This window comes from Trachymyrmex septentrionalis, unplaced genomic scaffold (assembly GCF_001594115.1).
Source record: "Trachymyrmex septentrionalis isolate Tsep2-gDNA-1 unplaced genomic scaffold, Tsep1.0 scaffold196, whole genome shotgun sequence".
NCBI lineage: Eukaryota > Metazoa > Arthropoda > Insecta > Hymenoptera > Formicidae > Trachymyrmex > Trachymyrmex septentrionalis.
The window spans coordinates 1,479,520-1,500,308 of record NW_017305135.1 but is presented as its reverse complement, the minus strand read 5'-3'; the positions used below and the strand labels follow the sequence as shown (position 1 = coordinate 1,500,308).

Below are 20,789 nucleotides of genomic sequence, written 5' to 3'. Positions count from 1 at the left end.
TATTTTACCAAGAGATTTTAAAATTTTCTGTTTGTAACATACACGAAACAAAATTCTTTAGGTCTTTTTACCTATTTTACTGATATATACCCTTTGTCGTTTTACTAATATGTGTGTACCCTATGTCTAAAAATTACATTTCATTTATAAGAATTGTTTTGTTAATAACTTTTCAATGAATAATGAGCGACGGGAAAAGTTGATGACCTTGACCTCCTTGAGGGTTAAAATCAATATCAAGGTTATTTAAAAATCATTTGGAGCTGGTCGTGTAAAGTTAAACTTTTATTATAAACATTATATACACTTTGTGCATAAATTATAAAATAAATAATATAATTGCGCGCATCTTTGCAATTGGAATGATTTATCAAAATCATAGAAAATTAACAATTGTTTGTGTAACATGTATAATAAAATATATGTACAATAAAATAAAAATGGTTTTTATTTCAAAGTATGCCAGACAGTAACAAGTTTCCTTGGATTTTGAAGCACTGAGAACCAATGCAATCTTTCTGTCGAACCTCTCACACCTTTTCCAAGAGCTACTTTACCGATAAAAGCATCGGTAGACCTTTTGAACGAACTGACAGAATCTTCACTGTCACTAGCGTCGGTGATGTTGGCAGGTAATCCTTCTGGTAAAACCTAAAATTATTGATGACATGAAAATATGATTTTGTCATATCACTGTTTTTACAAAAGTTATTTTTATTGTATGATCATTTATAATATAATATTAACACTTTGATGACCGGACTCACGTATACGTGAATTCGTTGAGGCAATGATTATCAGCCGAACTCGCATATGTGTGAGTTCACTGAGCCAGCGATTATAGACCGACTTGACGCATACGTGAGTTCATTGAATCAGCGCTTAAGACGATGCTAAAGCCGATAATATGACATCTTTGATTCATTTTTTATATTATATGTCATTCTGTCTTATTCAAACGCATACATATGTCCTTATCTAACATGTGCCAGCACCATCTATCGCAAGACTGCGCAACTACTGTTATACGGAATTTCGGTTCCCAGTCTTCGCAAAGCATCCATATATCCGTATTTTCTACACGGTGAAAATACTTTTCTTCTAGATCTTCAATCTTAGTTCTACAAACGATATCGTTCATTCTAGTAATGTGAATTATTCCGCTGCACACTTATTTTTACTATATATATATTTGCTTGATATAAGAGTTTTAGAATCCATATGTTATTGGGAGTATAAATAAGTTTCCGCCGTTTTACAAACAATGGCGCTACCAGTATATTATAGTTAAAATTGTCAGCTGTAAAACGTCATATCGTAAGATTGGACATCTGGCAAGAACATTGAAATATTAGCGATTTTGCATCAGCATCTTATATCTTTTTTCGTGCGAAAATGTCGAGTTTTGAGCCGAATAAGCATCATTTGCGGGAGCAAATTTGACTTACTTCTTTAATTTGAAGAAATCTGCAGCTGAGGCGCATCGATTGCTTGTAGAAGCATATGGTGAGGCTGCCTTAGTGAGAGAAGTTGCCGTGAGTGGTTTCAAAAGTTTAAGAACGGTGAATTTGACGTCGAAGACAAAGAACGTAGCGGAAGGCCGAAAGTGTACGAAGACGCGGAATTGGAAGCATTATTGGATGAAGATTCGTGTCAAACGCAAGAAGCACTGGTACTTACATTAGAAGTGACTCAACCTGCAATTTCACATCGCTTAAAATCGGGAATGATTCAAAGCAAGGAAATTGCGTTCCATATGAACTGAAGCCGAAAAACGTTGAACGCCGATTTTTCACATGTGAAATGTTACTTGCCAGGCATAAACGAAAGGGTTTTTTGCACCGTGTAGTCACTGGTGATGAAAAATGGATCCACTACGATAACCCAAAGAAGAAGAAATCATGGGGACCACCTGGCCATGCTTCAACATTGACAGCCAAGCCGAACATTCATGGGAAAAAGCTCATGTTGTGTATTTGGTGGGATCAGCTAGGTGTCGTTTATTATGAGTTGCTCAAACCGAACGAAACCATTACTGGAGCTCTCTACCGAACACAATTGATGAAATTGAGCCGAGCACTCAAGAAAAACGCGCCCACTACTACTCCAGACACGACAAAGTTATTCTTCTGCATGAATGCTCGTTCACATGTTGCGGCGCCGGTCAAAACCTACTTGGAAACACTCAATTGGGAAGTTTTACCTCACCCGCCGTATTCACCAGACATTGCTCCTTCTGATTACTACCTGTTTCGATCGATGGCGCATGGCCTGTCTGAGCAACACTTCACATCATATGAAGATACCAACAATTGGATCGATTCGTGGATAGCTTCAAGAGATGAAGCGTTTTTCCGACGCGGTATCCGTATGCTGCCAGAAAGATGGGAAAAAGTAGTGGCTAGCGATGGACAATACTTCGAATAAAACATTAGGTACCGTTCTTTCACAATAAATGCCCAATTTTTGATAAAAAACGGCGGAAACTTATTTATACTCCTAATAGTATTAAAAAATTCTGAAAAAATTCTCAAAACTTTATGAGAAGAGAATAAATTATTTTTGTCTCTCGCTGTTTTTCTGTAAAGTTGATAATATTTGAGTAAAAAAATGATTGAAAACCAATATTCTGCGATTTTTAGTAATTAATATCTCGTGAACTATTGCGAAAAATGGTAGATCAACTTTTCAACTTAGGTTAGTCCGCTCTATCTACATAAAAGCTCTTGGTAAAAACTTACAAGACTTCCTATAAATATTTAAATATCATTTCTGAAGTACTTAAAATTTATTAAAAGTTTTGTGATCTGTTTATAGACTAAAAAACTTATTGAAATAAACTTAAAGTATTTTTCAAAAATAGTAATTATATTACCAACTATTTTGATTAATTAATCACATTATATGTATAAGTACATATACATAATCACTATTAAAAAATCACACCTGCAGTTTCCACATAATATCATTATTCACAAACAAAAGTTTTTTGTAATTAAAGCTGCAAAACAAATCATTCATATTCAAAAGTTTTTCGAAATTAAAGTAGAACAAATCACAATAACATGAAAATTACTTTAAATTGAATCGTAATTGATCAAAAAAATGATTAGTAAACATTTTGGAACCATTTTTAACATCATAGTGATTTTTTGTTCTGTTTAAATGTGTTTTTCAATTTATTGCATGATAGATTTTAAAAACGTTCTGTTAAAATATTTCATATGACAAATTGCAAAATTCTTTCAGAATCGTTGCACATGAGATGTGAAAGGTTGAAACATTTTTCACAATATAGTCGGTGCTGTATAGTTGTGAATCAGGAGTTTTAAAATATTATATGAATTATTTCTAATAAAAGTTGTCAATTTCCGAGGATTATCCGGGTATCTCGAATATTAATTGGATATCCGAATTGTGTTGAATGTTATCGGATATTTCAAAATATTATCCGAATGTCTGGATAAACGATTTTTTCGGATATTACCTAGATACTCAAGTAATATCCATGAAGTTGTATAACGAATGCGCAAATATCCAAATAATAATATAGAAATAACAAGGATTATATTGAGTCTTAATTTTTAATTTATCCTTAAATATACATTATTAATCCTTAAATATACAACAAAATTAAAGCATCACCTATTCTGCTTCCAGAGAGATAGATAAACTTGAAGACAATGTAACTTCGTAAAAAGTCATAGTGAGATTCAAAACAATTTGAAGTTTGAAATCTCTACATTTCAAATTGATAATTTAGATAATGGTCTCATTAACTTTTCGAATTTTTAGTACATATTATGAATAATATTTCCGTGTCATTCATTATGATCATTTTTTACGAAGTTATAGTTTCTTATAAAATTTGTTTATTTTTTGTTTTAGGGACAAAATAGGTGATACCTTAATTTTGCTGTTGAGTGTATTGATCTTTATATTACAAAGTTATTGTATTTATTTTTCGAAAAAAACCTTTTTTCCAATTTACCTTGCTACAAAGTACCACTAAAAATTGGACAGTATCGAGTTGTGTAACTGCTAAGTTAAACGTCAAAGTCTCATTAAATTCTGGTTGTGCAATCGTGCGCAAGTATTTGGTCTTCTTCTTTTTCATTTTTTTACCCGTCTTTCCGTTTAACATTAAGACTTTAACGTATGGATCTGTAACAGATATGATTGTTTAAAAATAGTTTTTATAGAACAAATAAAATTGATTGTAAATTTGAAGCTACAATAAATATAAAGCCGGTGGCACACGATGTTTTTTTTCCTGCTAGATTGCGTATTTGTTACCATATTGATTGCGATACTAGCACCGCAGCCAATACAGTAACAAAAGTACGCAAATTCAGCTAGCAATCTAACAGAAAAAAAGAATCGTGTATCGCCAGCTTTAGAGAACAAGAATAGCGTCTATGTATAAATGCTGACAAATGCGTTTTCTTCTCTTTTCTTTTCTCTTTTCAACCACTATTTTCGATCTGTATTTCTGAAAGCTAAGATACACGGAATAAAAGTTTTAACACAATTTTTTATTTTTTGAACGATTTAAAAAAATGATTGTTTTGTTTACAATCTTCTTTATTAACATAAAGAATGACCTCTGTCCAGGTGGCCTCCCCATCATGCGGAAATAAAAAAAATGCATAGATCAAAATTGGAGGTATTTATGAGTTTTCAAACCCCGAAAAAAGATTTTGAGCTCGTCCCAGTCAGCAGAAATTTTGATTTAAAAGGATCTCCTGCTTTATAGGATCAAAAAAGTTGATTTTTTTTTCATAAATCGATAGTACAACGTTTGGAGAATATATCCTTAAAATTTTAGAGCGAAATTCGAAGTTTTTCAGTATAAATTCAGTGCTTATATATACGGGCATGCACAGGTATAATAAATAATTAAAAAATTCTTTTATTATAGTTTAAAGTATTCTTCAAGCCATTAAATTTTCATGAAAAATTTTTTCTATCTCTTATAGTTTCAGTGATACTTCGAAAGAAAAAAAAACTGATTTTTTTTAGGGGGTGTTTCATCCCCTAAACTTCGAATATAAACAAAAAGATATGGGTCGTAATACTCAGGTTGCAAGCTAAACATCATTTATCGTCATTTTGACAGTAAAATGATACTTATAACGAGATTTTGACGTCAAAATGATGACAATAAAGTCGACTTGCTGCCTGGGTATTTTTTCATGCTTTATAACATATCCAAAGTTTATTAAAATCGGTGAGGTTAGTTTCAACGGTTTTTTGTTAGTAGCATGAAAGAAGCACGAGTACTTCATACAATGGCTCAAATTGCTCAAAATGTATTTCATGAGAAAGCTAAATGATTATTGTATGCCCCTAGAATAGCAGATTAGCCTCCGAGCACTATAAGTACTCAAGAACTGAATTAAAAACTTTGAACGCGTTTTTCTCGAAATCTGTTTTTTACATTTTCTTCACTTTTGTGTACACGATTCAGAAAAAAATATTTGACCAATCGACTTTTTATAGGCTTTTTATTAGCTTGTTAGGTAGCTAATAGTCAACTATTCTCGATGAATCTAAAAAATTAAATAAAAGTCAATATCAACAATTTTTTTTACATAAAGAAACGGTTGCTACCTATAAGTTAAAATCGTACCTTTTTTCAAAGTCGTACACAGCCCTTATAAGAGAGATAGATTTTGAGCTATCAATTTTTGATTGCAGAAAGGCAACAAATTGTACACAGAGTTTGTACTATCAGACATTGTCAGCAAACTGCTGTCAAAAATATGACAAAGCCTGCTGACATACTATGCCAGCAAATTGATGACAGAAATCGAATAGAGTCTGCTGCATAGCCTGATGACAGCTGATTACAAAAACCAAACAGAGCCTGCTGACATAACTTGACGGTAAAAACTGAGCAAAATCTGTCATTTTCATATACGGCATCGCCACGAGATGGACTTGCTTCTTGTAAGAAGAAATTGCCGAGGGGTCGTATAAGAATTGGCGTATGTAAATCGAATAGGTAAATTTCCTAGAGATTCCCAAGCTTTTTCGGAGTGTTTTCTGAATCTCGAAATATTTTTTTGACTATTTTATAATTTTTTTTCTCATGTGTATTTTTGAAATGTGAAGCTAATCAATAATATTTCAGTAATAAAACTATATCGATTGATTTCAGTTTTCACACTAATATACATACTCGTATATAAATATACAGGAATTGTCTCAAAAGTAAGATAGGAATTGCATAGAAGCCGTAGAATGGGTCAAGGAGAACAAAAAAGTCTTATACCATTTTGAGATATTTGCTGTAGTTTTCGAATTAAAAAAGGAAATGTTTAAGCCAATGTGCGGTGAAGCCGCGCCGCGAGAATTCGTAGCACGACCCATCGCGCCTCACTCGATAGTGCCGTTGCCATCATCGCGACGTGGCTTCACCACACATTGACTTGGGAGGGGATGGAAGGGGGAGGGAAGAAGGGGGGAGAGAGGGGGAGAGAGAGAGAGAAAGAGAGCGTGTTCACTTACAATTAGAGAACCTAGTCGAAGAGAGGCGTCAACTGATCACGTGACTCTGAATAAAAATTACGTAAACATTATTTTAAGCATATAATACAAAAAAGTATATAATTCAATATTTTTGAACTGCAACCATTTAGCAGAAAAACCACCCCGGTGTCCGAAAGAGAAAACTGTGTTTAAAAATAGAAAAAATTAATCGTTTATTATTAAAGATATTGATTAATTAAGAAAAGACACGTAACTTTGAATTTCGATCTTTTTAGCGCTGATTTTAAATAGTCTTTTAATTTTATTGAATAGTATATAAACTTTCGTGATAAATGTTATGAAACTATTCAATATTTTATTCGACTATTTTACATTAATTATAATACATTCAGAAGATAAAGCAGATAGTAAATATATAAGTACAAGTACTTATATACATAAATATAGTACGTATTATGAACAATATTGGCTGCGTTCGGAAATATCGCTCGAATGCCTCCGATTTAACAAAAAAAAATGTTAAATAATGATATATAATGAATCCGAGCCATCCGAACAACGTTTCTGAATGCAGCCATTAAATAAGAGTTTCTAGGACATAAATCTGAAAATACGTAACAAGAAGAGAAAGAAACCCTTTTACGTCATACTGAATCTTACATACTTAAATAATACTATGTGAATTTATATACTACCTATGTAGTCATTTAAATTGCGCGCTGAATTGATTTTTTGTCTTGAAATGTAAATCCGATTGAACTACAATAACATTACGAATTAAATTGCTTAGTCTTTTAATAACTTCATGCTCATAGGCATCTTATAAAGATTTTAATGATGCTGAATAACATATTAATATTTACACATATGTATTATGGAATTATTTGGAATGGATTCCAATCGGAATTATTCTATTATTAATTTCTTAAATTTTTATTTTATTTTCTAGAGAAAACGGAATTATTTCGGATAATTGCATAATACGTACGTAGAGTGATTCGTTAGATGATTTTTGACAATTGTTTAGTACATATACAGTCATGAAAAGAATGGTTGCATCGCTTTTTTTCGATGGATTTCGAAATCTGCTGACCGAGTGATTGGTTTTTACTTATGGTCCTAATCATTTACGTTTAACCAATCTATGAATAAGGCTAAAGGTTACTTTAACCAAACTTCGATTAACTTAATCGATTGATTAATCTATTGAGAAATTGACCAATCGCATTTGTCATTTCGTTTGACGGCAGATTAATTCCAACGGACTAATCAGCCGAGTGACTTTGAGTTCTGAAACTCATTGAAAAAGAAGTGTTGCAATTGTTCCACAACTGTATACATGTCAGCTACAAGATTGCAATACTTTTTCCTCGATAGATTTTGGAATGTAGCCTATTCATCGAACGATTGATCTTTACTTATAGGACATCTTTCACTATCTTTTAGTTAACTCTTTGAAGCATACTTTTTCTTTTTAACCTTTCATCTTTTTCTGTGAAATTTGGTATACAGGTGCACAATTATAACAAGAATTTCAACTAATTCACATTCATAATACAATATATTGTATATATCGATACAAAATTTCCTTCTATGTTTCGATTTGCTTTAAACCATCTTCAACAAGTTGTGAACAACTTTATCGATCTGTACTTATATCGATCGTCTTATATCAATCGCACCAATTTCCGTGCTGTATTGACGCTCTCATTGCCCATATATTTCTTCATTATTGTATTTTTATTTCGAGAATCCTATATATATATTTTTTTTTAAACATATTGCTTTTGCCATTTTGAATCAATAATTTTGAATTTTGAAAATCTGATATCGGATTAGTAATTAGCGACCACAAAAACGCCCTACATGAAGTTTCAAACTAAAACGTCAAAAAATCTGGCCAAAAATAAATTTTTCCATAAAAAAAGAATTTTTTTTCTATCTTTATTTATTTATAAAACTGTTATAATAAATAATAAGGATTATTACTATTTTTTAAATATATATATAATAATAGTCTTCTATTTCTAAGACACCAGGAAAATACGAAAAATCAAACCTAAATACATCAATTACAAAATAAATGACCAAAAACTAAAAAAGTTTAAGTGAGTGGGTTACCATCATGCTTCAAAGGATTAAATTAATTGACAATCAACTCGCAGAAATGCCAACAACAGTTTAATGTATCAGAACCTCCTCTTTCTTTCTCCCCTTTTCTTCTTTTTTGAAACAACTATTTATTTCTCACATTGGCAATCGCGATGACTATGTAATGTAACCTCCCCTCCCCCTCCCCCCCTCCCCTGTCAAGGGGCGGTCAACTTTCCACGCGAAGCGAGTTTCAATAGAAAAGAGATTTCTTTCAACCTTTTTTGTTAATAACTTTTTAACATAACATATGTCAAGGTCATTAAAATTGGTGAGATCATTGATAATATGCAGTTTTATCGAGGGTTTGATATTAAAAGTACTCATAATGAATAGAATAGAAGCCTTTGTGATTTATACCCGTATTCATAGCCCTTCCTTGAGGAATGAGGATTCCTTGTTCCTCATTTCATGTTTTATAAACCTTCCTTGACCAAACAAGGAGCTTTAGCTTCCTTTTTTTAAAAGAGGTTACGAGTTTCCTTGAGGAAAAGGTGCAACCTTTATATCTAAGCATTCCTCCAAATTTAATTCGTCACACCTTTTATTTTCGATAGTTTTTTCTTCAGAAATAAGCTGAAATCATTTTCTCCTTCTCCGTATAATAAACATTATAACGATTGGAAGCCAGTATTGCCAGAGATAAAAAAATTAACTCCCTATCAAAATAATAAAATCCCTACATTTCCCTACAGAATAATGTTTAAATCCCTATAGTTATCCTACATATGAAAATCGATAATACAAAACAATAAACACTAAAAATATGCATATGAATATATAATTTATTTATTTATTATAATAAATATTATGACGTGATGTTTTTCGCCCGTTACAAGGGTTGTAAGATCCGACCGAAAAGCGCAACGTCCTATATCCTTCCATTTTTAGGGCGGACGTATTTGCGCCCTTTTTGTTGTTATTTCGTCTACTTCGCGTCTGTAACGTATATTCGTGCGTTCCGCGGATTTTCTGCGTCGATTTTTGTTTTTTGTTTTTGTGCGCTATCGTGTTGCGAGTTTTTACTTTAAAGTTTTTATTTTAAATTTATTTTTTGGACATATGTATATAAATTTCTTTTATATCTCAGCTCTCTCATAACATTTTCATAGATATATAATTATATAATATTTTTTTATACAAATATACATTTTTAAGTTAATTTAATATTTTTCCTAATATTTTTCTATATTTTCTCTTTATTTTTCAATATACAATATTTATAATTTATTTTTATTAATTTTCATTAAGTTCAAATTATTTCATTATAATAGGTTTATTCGTGTTACATGTTCTAATATGCTCCTATAACAGCTCTTACTTACTTCAATGCATTTGGAGTGCGACGCGAATAAATCTAGTGAGTTTTGACAGAGCGAAAAAAGGATGAAAAGAGAAAGAAGTTTAGGTGATGACCCAAGTAGCACAAGTTCCTGTCGGCATCTTTGATGTTAGTGTTGGCCAAAATGGAGTGCGTGAAATAAGCAAGTTACTTAGCGTTATCATGATTGCCCAACTATCGGTTTCGAGATCTCACGTACACCGAAGTGGTCGCGTAAAGATTTTTCTGTCGCGTTCCTTTTAAGGTTAGACGAATTCTCGTTGTGAAAATTTCAAAGATTTAAAGATTAGCTGCGAACGCGCGACAAAGTTGCGCCACGCTCGTGAGTGCGGTTGCAGTATATATTATGTTGTATATTTATTATATAATATATGTATACATAAAGGAATAAAAAGTATATACGTCTCTACAAATGGACAAAAAATATATTATGATTCTAATGTATAGGTTAGACAAAAGATGCATCGACATAAATGATATCAGTTAGCGCGCGGCGTGCGTCTGGCGTGTACACACCATTTATGCTGGTTGCCGCAAAAATTGTATTTGCCAAATTTTTTTAATGCCCCTACGGATAAAGAGAATTCCTTAAACGAATTAAAAATGTTACCTCATTATCGACTTTTTTACTTGAAATTAAAAAATCTGTATTATCGACGTCGATCAAGTTCGGCCGTCACACCAGCATCCCCTTAAGATAAAATAAGATAAGTAAGACCTAATGGCTTACTTTCAAAGACGAATAAACAGAAGCCGAGAGATACTCACCACAATAGAAAAGAGAAATATTGCATACCTTGAACACATCATGCACAACACAAGACAGCAACGATTACAGCTGATTATATTGAAGGAAGTTATATTCGAGGAAAAAAAAGAAATAAGACGAAAAAATGTTGGAATATAAGATACTGGACAGAGTCCAAAAATGTAAAAGATCTAATCCATATGACAATGAAGAAGAAATGGAAAATGTAGCGCAAATATCCATTAATAGACACGTATGAGAAGAAAAAATATTTCTTTTTTTTTTCTAGCTATTTCATGTAAAATATATATCGTATATTATTTTCGCCTTTTTATACTAATTCCAATAATTTTCCTAAAATATTAGTAATACTTACTAAATTCATTTAAATTCAACCCAGTTGGTGTAAATTTAATATCGCGTAATTTCATAATGTTAATAGTTAACCTTTCTGCAGTGGGTAGATAGCTTACAGCTAACAAAATGTGGCCAAATTCCTAAAAAGTGTAATTATATATATTATTTTTTTAAAATATTACTTCTTTATAAGAATATGTTATTGATATATATTAAATAATTAACGATTTGTTTTGCATTAAAATATATTTAAGTTTATCCTTAACTACTAAAGTATAATAAATTAAGAAATTACTATTATATTATTACAATTTGAATTGATATTAATTTAAATAACAAGATAAATAATTACATTTTTTCTTTATTTAAATGTTTTACTTTATATTATGTATGATAAGTTATGTTTATTTTATTTTTTGTTTATTATAAGTAATTGAAAAGATATAATTCTATAAATTAAACATAAAAATAAATGAAGATATAAAAATTTTAGCAGTATCAATATTTTTATATAAAAGAAGGGACCAAATTTTCAGAGTTTTTGTGACTGTTCGGAGATTATTTTATTTCTATATCTTCTTACACATTTTTCTTCTTATGAGAATCAAAAATTATCATAATAAAGACGCTATACTCAAAGGAAAAATTGATATATAAAATTAATAAAATCTTTATTCACGTAATAAAATCTTTATTTGTTTCGCTCTCAGTTATGCTTTAATAATTTAAAAACTGATTTAGAGATCAAGTGACACAAAATTATACTAATTGTAAGAAAGAGTGAGAATATACGAAATATTAAGAATTACGAATATCTAAGGAAAGAGTTAAATAAAGCCGATGATTTATCAATTATAACAGAAATATTTATTCAAAAGATATTCCAGTTATTTGATTTTAAACTACAATTTTATTTCCCTATGATAGTAGCTAAGCTAGACCGGTTTTTTAACCCACTATGTGTTGATTTGGTTTCGTTTTATTCCCCCTGTTTGAGAACCGATCATATCCAAATGACAAATTTAGGTAATTATTCAATTTAACTTCTGCATCTCAAAAATCAATGAAATTATGCTTATTTGACGCGTTTTTGCATGAAAACAGAAGTGGGCAAAATACTCAAAAAAATGTATTAAAATACAAAATACTCTCAAAAAAGTATTCAAATATAAAATAACATAAAAATGTATTTAAATACGTATTTTAAATACATATTATATTTCAACCACTGCCCATTCCTGAGACAACACTAGAGGTGTTCACTAAATATAAACACAAATAAATGATGCATTATCATGTGTGAAATGGAACGCACTTTAGATTGAGTCAACAATGGTGCGATTTTAACTTTAATCAAAAAAATTTTAAATATAAAATACTATATAAAATATAAAAAATACTATAATATTTAAAATATAAAAAAAAAGTATTTAAATGCAAAATACAAAATACTCTCAAAAAAAGTATTCAAATACGAAATACAAAATACAAAAATGTATTTAAATACGTATTTTAAATACATGTCTTTCGAATATTGCCCATCGCTCTGTCTTATAATCCGAGATATTAAGCGTTAAAGTTGATGACTATTGAGGTTGGGAAATCTGTCACACTGACTTAATATAACACTATGTATACGTACTTTGGTTAATATTTATTCAGAATCGCTACCTCACTTCTGATTTTAATGAAATAAGGTTTGTTCAACACGTTTTTGCATTTGTTTTTAAAACAGTAAATGGTAATTATTTAGAATACCCCCCCCCCCCCCCCCCTCGAATTTATAACTTTTTGTACATATCAAGAATAGAGCAGGCTTTCGTTTTTAGTGAAAATGTATCGAATGAGCCTTATTTCATAAAAATCGGAAATAAAGTAGCGATTCTGAATAAATATTGACTAAAGTACGTATACATAACGCTATATTAAGTGTGACAAATTTTTTAACTTCAATAATCATCAATATTAATATCTCGAATCACAAGGCAGAGTGACGTTTTTTTTCTTTCGTTTCATGTAAAAACGTGTCGAATAAACCTAATTTCATTGATTTTTGAAGTGCGGGGATTAAACTGAATAATTACCCAAATTTAAATTTAATGTGTCGTTTAACATCGAAAGTGACAATTAAAATTGAAATGTTTGTTCTTTTCGAAATAAAATTTTATATTTGTTAAATTAATAAACGTGGTTTACATTTGTAAACAATATGAAAAAAGAAGCACAAAAACCACAACGCAAGTTGTTATAAGCGTTATGTCATATATTTAAAATTCAAAATCTTCAAACTTATAAAACATATACGTTTCAGCCACTGTCTGGTCATCTTCAGTATGTCGTATTACAAATAATTAGTAAATTATTAATAATTAAATTCACGCAAATTACATGAAAACTTGTCTAGTGTCTTTAGTTAACAAGATTATTGAAAATTTTTTCATAAGACCCTAAGTTCAACGCAAGGCTCGATTACTTGTCATTTATAATTCGAAACTATATCAACGCGACTCAGCCTTACATTTCGATTGGACACGTAATTCCCAGATTCTTGTAACAAGATGACATTACTGCTCATAACTCATGATTAAAATCTATTTGTTAGAAGCATATTTGTATTCATTGTAAGACCGTTAATACTTTATTGTCGTCATCGTATGACAGAGATTATTTAGCTAAGCCGTGTGTACTTTTTCTGTAAGTTATCTGTCTGTGCTACGGTTTATATACTAAAATAGAAGATAGAAAAATTAAGGAGTAGGAGTAAAGAATTCCATGTTTAATAGAGGTAGATACACATCTGACAACCTCTCTGTGTCACTTTGCTTATTTAAACCCAATTTTTGGTTTTTTACGTGTATCATTTCCGAGATTTTTTTAAATATATTGATTGTTCAGAATCCAAGATTATGATATTATCCCAATCGAATTTGTGTTCATGGTCAAATTAATGATATGACATCTAACATCGCTTCGGAGGTTTTTTAAAGCTCTATGTTCTTTAATCTAAGTTTTTAGTTTTCTTTTTGTTTGCCCAACGTATGACGATTCACAATCTAAATAATTTATTTTATACATGATATTACAGTGATCCTCTTTATTAAGGCGATCTTTTCCAGTTTTTATAAATTTATTGAGTTTATTACCGATTTTTAATCCGAGTTTATCAGATATGTTCTTGAATTTTTCCGGTATGTTATTAAGATATGTGATGATGAATACGTTGTTAGAAATAGTGGATGTGGAGTTATGATTTTTGGCATCATTCACTTTATTTGTATTAAATCGATAGGATAAGGTTTTTATTCTGTTGTTAATGGTGGCGAAAATTATATCTAATGAATAACAACTGTTTCAATTAATTAGTGAATATTTCTTTCATAGAATTTTGGGTGTAACAAAAATAATATCCTGTTAAATTGACCAATGATAACACCTTTTTTAGTAAATCGGATGATTGGAATTAAAATTTCAGTACTTGTCGGAATTTGTTGGTTTTTTGAAAATATCAAAAATAATTTTCCCATCTTCTATTATTAATTTCACGTCCAAGAAGTTAATGCCCTCATCATTATAATGTTCTACGATAAATTTAATTCTGTCATGATAAGAGTTGAACATGTCAAGAATCACATCAATTTGATCTTTATGAGCAGCTAATATAATGTCAATCACATAACGATAATAAAAAATTTATATTTGTCTTTTATTGTAATTTAACGTTAATAAACTTGCTTTAGCTTGTAGCTTTTATTATTTTAATTTAATTTTAATTCCAATAAAAAAATTAATAAAATTAAATATTTTAAAAAATTGACATTTAAAAATATTTTTAATATTTTAAGATTATCTTATTAATAATATTGTTAAAACATTGCTGATTCTTGTAACTCCTACAGCACGAAATATTGCAACAATATCATTTTGAAAAATTGCAATATTTCATAAAACATTGTTGCAATATTGTAGTAATATTCCTACATCCACAAAAAAAAAATATTACTGCAATATTGCTACAATATTTAGAGAAATATTGCATATATATTGCTGTAACATTATGCAATATTTCAATAATTATTCTAGTTTTATTAATTGCTAACATATTATTGTTTAGTATCATATTCTAAAATACATACGATAAAGTTATGATCAAAAAATATTCGGGGGCCTAAGAAGTGCATCCAAAAAAAGGAATCTCCAGAGACTCGTTAACTCGATTTACGTCCTTATAAAACCCCTGGATTTTTTCTCCTTATGAGAAGCGTATCTATCTCGTGGTGGGACCGCGTACTTATTTACTGAATTGTAATACTGCAACAATATATTGCAATATTGTTGCAATACTTCCAAAAAAAATATTAAAATTTTAATATTGCAGCAATATTGATGCAATGTTTGTAATATTGTGCACTATTGGAATACTGCTGCAATATTTCGCGCTGTAGGAGAATCTTATCTTTTAAATCAAAATCTTAAATTTTAAATTTGAACTTATATCCGTTCTGTATCAAAAAGAATAAAAATTTTCATAGTATTGTACATTAGATTTTATAGATAGTTTATTTATCGTAAATTGTGTTAAAAGCAACAATTATCTCTCTTTATTTTAAATTTAAACAATATGATAATTTACACAACATATTTTCGGAAACACTAAAATTAAAACACTAATTATTAAGTTCTTTTAGTCGTTAATTATTTGGAAATCTCATCAAAAAGCTTCTAAATGGGATTCCATTTTTCCCAATCTTGTGAGTCTTGCACTAATGTTGTTTCACATTGTTCATTTTAGGTCCATAAAAGTCTGGAACGATTTGCACTAAAAGCGCACCTATCCATTTTAAGATTAATAAAAAAAAATTATTTTCGAACAAAATTGGACTTGTTTCTTTCTGCACTCACTGATTCAATTTTTTTTTAATTTTTATTTCGAAATGTGTATTAAAATATTTGTGTTATTATTTATTATCTTTTTTTTTTTAATTTGAATTTGTTATTAACTACTATTTTTGAATTATCACTTATATTTTTTTATATACATTATTAATGTATCACCTGATAAGACGGCTTCATTTTATAATTAAACATGTGAATTTCCGGACTGTAAAATATCTTCTTCATATCTTTTAGCAATACCTTAAGCGAACATAATTCTGTGTGATTTGCATATCTGTCATGATCATACGCAGTGATATCTAATAACCATTCCTGAAAAGAAAATAATTATCAGAAGTTAATCGAAGCATTTTGCTCCATCTCCTGCGATAAATATTGCTATTTAATGACTACATTTACACGATATACGCAGAAGTTATAACATTGATATTATGAAACTAGCTAATCATAGTTGTTCCTGTGAAGAATGGAACGATTGAAATGAATGATATGACTATGTTCCTAAACCAATTTTTCGTAATACCGATATAATTTCGGCGTAAATCGAGCCGTGTAAACATAATTATAGAGTTCTGAATACAACTTACGTGTATTGACTGGTATTGACTATCCAATCATAGATGTTTTCAGGTCGGTACTCATAGTCGGATCTTATATATAATAAGTATATATATATATAAGATCGGATGTAATATATATTAAGACTGTCTTAAATAGGGGAGACTCTGGGACTGGTTGTAATAATTTTCGAATTATAAATGAATTGTAGAAAAAAAAGTGGATTTAAAATTTTGAAATGCTGTATAAAGTATTGAAAAAAGACATTCAGCATTTAAGTTATCTGAACTGAATAAGGCCCATCTAACTTATTTTTTTTTTTTTAATTCTATTTATGGAGATATTGAAATAAACTAAGTGAAAATTAAATCTTCATTTCATTCATTCCCAAAAATAAAATATATTGTTTATACAGAATATTTGTAAATAAACGAAAAAATTTTGTTAAACTGTGATATTGGGCCTTATTACATACATACGAATATAATAAGGCCCAAATCAAAAATAAATTAAAAATAACAAAGAAAGTAAACGTTATCTTTCTAAATCAGTTTTAAAATGATTATTAATCATAGAAAGGAAATTCCTTGAGACTTACTCTACTCTCAAACATTATAATTATCTTTAATTTTTTTGTGATTAACTTTTCAATCTTTAAAAATTTCTAGCAATTTTAATGCAATTTTGGGTTCTTAAAAGATAGCAGCATTGAAAATCGTTATTCTCTAACGTAAATTTCACACAAATAATAATAGCTATAATAATAATCACATAAGTGAGCCTTATTTAATAAGTATATCGTTTAAAAAAATACTTGTACTTATTTCGAAAAATGGATTTATTTGTTATTTTCCATAGCCAAGAAGTTGAATAATATCATAATGAATTGTAATAAATTATGAAACAATGGACGCATTCAGCAGACTCGACAGTTGAGAGAGCGTTCGCTGCTATTGATGTATTCTTCTAAATCTAAAATTCTGATTGGATGAACTAAAAGCTGTACTACAGCGCTACTGCACATTACGGTAGTAGTGCAGAAGTGTTCAGTAGAGTAATGCTAAGATCTTCTATATATCCGCGTTTCAGCAAGATACAAAATGCAGAAAACGAATATGCATCACAGAAACTAACTATTAATAACTCTATTTAAAAAAAAGCGTTTTTATAGAGACTCTACGAGCACACTCTGATTGAGCTAAGAGTAAGTGACGGATTTTATTTACATATTTACGTATGCCTCTTTATAGGGATCCGCGTCATTTGCTCCTTATGGAAAAATACAGAATTCTTCATGCAGTTTTAATGACAATTTATATGAATTTGCGATAAGCACGTAATTATTGTCTAATTTCGCTCTTTTACTACATTTCTCTAACAATTTTATCAATGTAATTAAAAAACATTCCGATACTCAAAGGGTTCAATATTCATTTTAATTTCATCACTCTAATTTATAATTTAACGAAATTATCATATTTAAAATATGTGAAAGACAAAGAGATAGTGTAGTAGAGGGGAAAAATAAAAAAAAAATGTGTTTTTATATATGTAAATGTGTAAATGCATCCGATCAGTACGCGCGTGTAAAGCGCTCGCGTCTAACCATGAACGCCGCTCCTGCCCGTTTCCTCTATGCGGCCCGTGTTACGCTATTTCTTCTTGTAATTTGAAAACTAAGCTTCAGACAAAATTTTTTAAGCTTCAGGCCAAAGAAAAATCGTCTTAGAATGAAGTCAGGAATACGACATTTTAAGGACAAACGATTTTTTTTACTCATCCTATATATAATATTAACTTCTTGGCAATCAATCCCATATAATCGGCCCGATCTCCTTTACAATCTTAAGATGTCCTAAGTCAACTTCAGCAGTATTAGCATCTTAAAACATTACATAAGACTATTTAAAAATGAGGACTATGAATACTGGCCTTAACATCTTGTATAATAAATTAGCAATACGCGTACTATTAAATCCTCACGAGATATTAATTTATAATGTATATATCGAACGATTAGGTACATTCATAGAAAATTCAAGTTTCAAATGAATGGACTATATAATGTTAATGCTAATAAAGAACTGATATTGAATGTACATACATGTATACAGGATTGAGAAGTAACATGTCATTTATTACCGTTTTCGTTAACGATTATTACTTTTTTTTATTTGTAACTTACCTTGTAGAATTAAATTATATTAATAGAAATATTAAATTATATAGTAATATATGTATTTTTTTTTTCAAATGTGTAATATTCTGTATAATAAAGAATTTACTTTAGCTTCCTGTGGCTTTATGTTTGCAATAACAAAAGTCTCTTTGTATATCGGACTGGCGGTGTGCTTGATGCCCCTTGTTCTAAAACTATGTAATTTTTGCCGCTTTTTGTAGCTCCATGACTGTTTCATAATATTCAATACGACGTAAGGTTCCAATGTACCGTTATATTGTTTGGGAGGAAGACCACATAGCGCCTAAAACAGATAAATGTAGAATGTGTTTCTTTTTTATTATATGATTTTATTTTAACCATCGACAAATCGCGTAAATAATGGATCAATATAAATCATTTTTAATATTTATGTTATTATTAGTAAAACTTTCTTATAACTTCATGTATAAGATGCCAATAACGCACTTCAATACCAATAATGAGCTTTCCGGGGATAATATTATCACAGGGCGGCAAATATTGTAAGCTCATTGTCAATTCGATTGGAAACTCTTTCATCTTTTTATCATTTTTCTGTTTATCTGGATAAATCAAATTCTGTAATTTTTAGAAAAATAAATTAATTGCCAAATAGTACAATGACATGATGAAGCTCTTGTTGGATTTAACTGTGCACAGTTACCAGTGTAGAAGAACAGTCCATATTTTTATACTGAGTAGTGGTAGAATTGAACGAGTTTCTCTGAGATTCTGCATTCTCACTAATAGCACCTACATAACATATTCCTTTTTATTGTTCTGCTAAAAATCAATTTCTTGATCGATATGATAGACATTGCCCGGGAAAAAATGTTTTATATAAATATAATTATATAAAATTATATATATATGTATAATAATTTTATATATTTGTGTATATAAATTGATATATTTTATATATAATTATATACAACCATATATAAAATATGTCCATCTATGTACAATTAAATACTATATAAAATTATATATATTTTTATATAATTATATATAAAACATTTTTTCCCGGTTGATCTTTCACTTTATAATAATTTCTTATGATTTTTGGGCACTTTCACATTTCAAATATTTACAGTTAGATTTTATCAAAATTAAATATATAAGACGAGCGCCACTTTCAGTTCAAGTTAGATGTTAAACTAATACATACAGGATGAGTAAAAAGTACCGGACCGGTGAAATATCTCGAAAACTAAGCATTTCCGAAAAAAATATTTTCCTACAAAAATTGTAGGATTTTAAATGATCTATTTCACATTAAAATTTAACATTTCTCAATGTTAAAATAACACAATTTATAAGTAAGTAAATTAACAAATAACATAAAAATAATGCAGTTTTGAAACAAATTCTAAGAAATAAATGAATAAAATGTATGTTGATTTAATATGTTATAAATGTTACAATAATTTTACTGAAGAAAGATATTACACAAAGAAAAAATAACACAAATATCTGTACCTTTTTACATAAAAAATATGTAACTAATTGTACAGAACATATTTCTTCAATAAAATTAACATTTATAATGTATTAAATCAACACACACATATTATTAATCTTAGAATTGTTTTAAAATTACGTTATTTTTATGTTATTTATTTACTTATAAATTGTGTTATTTTAACACTGAGAAATGTTAAATTAAAACTCGGATATGTTAAAAATTCAACACAAAAATTTTAACAAGCATTTGTTTTAACATAAAATATTTTTTACAGTGTAAAAATAGCATCTAATTTCAGTTAAATTTTAACATTATTAGTATGTGCCAATTTTACATCAAATTTGTTTCTAAATTACATCAAAGTATTACGCTTCTTGTGTTAATTTTTTGCATAATATTTGTATTACTTTCTAACGAGGGATAAATCACTGACATTACGGTGTACACATTTGGGGCATTACTGGGGCATTAGTGGGCATTAGTGGGGCATCAGTGAGCATTAGTAGGTATTACTGAGTATTAGTGGATATTAGTAGAACACATTATAATGGAAATTATTAAATCACTGAACACTTACGTT

The 20,789-nt window shown here is 29.4% G+C and overlaps 1 protein-coding gene across 5 annotated transcripts in view; it reads right to left on the bottom strand.

Moving 5' to 3' along the window:
• Positions 1–281: 281 nt before the first annotated feature.
• LOC108747235 (synaptotagmin-1-like) overlaps positions 282–20,789 on the bottom strand; it is a 42,223-nt gene continuing 21,715 nt past the window's right edge. For 4 of the 5 annotated variants that reach the window (XM_018484594.1, XM_018484596.1, XM_018484595.1 and 1 more), the window contains exons 4-10: positions 19,409–19,497; positions 19,192–19,323; positions 18,830–19,027; positions 16,146–16,298; positions 11,113–11,233; positions 3,992–4,164; positions 285–651 (exon numbers count right to left, since the gene is read on the bottom strand). In XM_018484594.1, coding sequence (XP_018340096.1) covers positions 448–651; positions 3,992–4,164; positions 11,113–11,233; positions 16,146–16,298; positions 18,830–19,027; positions 19,192–19,323; positions 19,409–19,497 — 1,070 coding nt within the window. In that variant the 3' untranslated portion in view covers positions 285–447. Of the gene's footprint in view, positions 652–3,991; positions 4,165–11,112; positions 11,234–16,145; positions 16,299–18,829; positions 19,028–19,191; positions 19,324–19,408; positions 19,498–20,789 lie in introns of all 5 variants that reach the window. The other variant, XM_018484599.1, reaches the window with a different exon arrangement.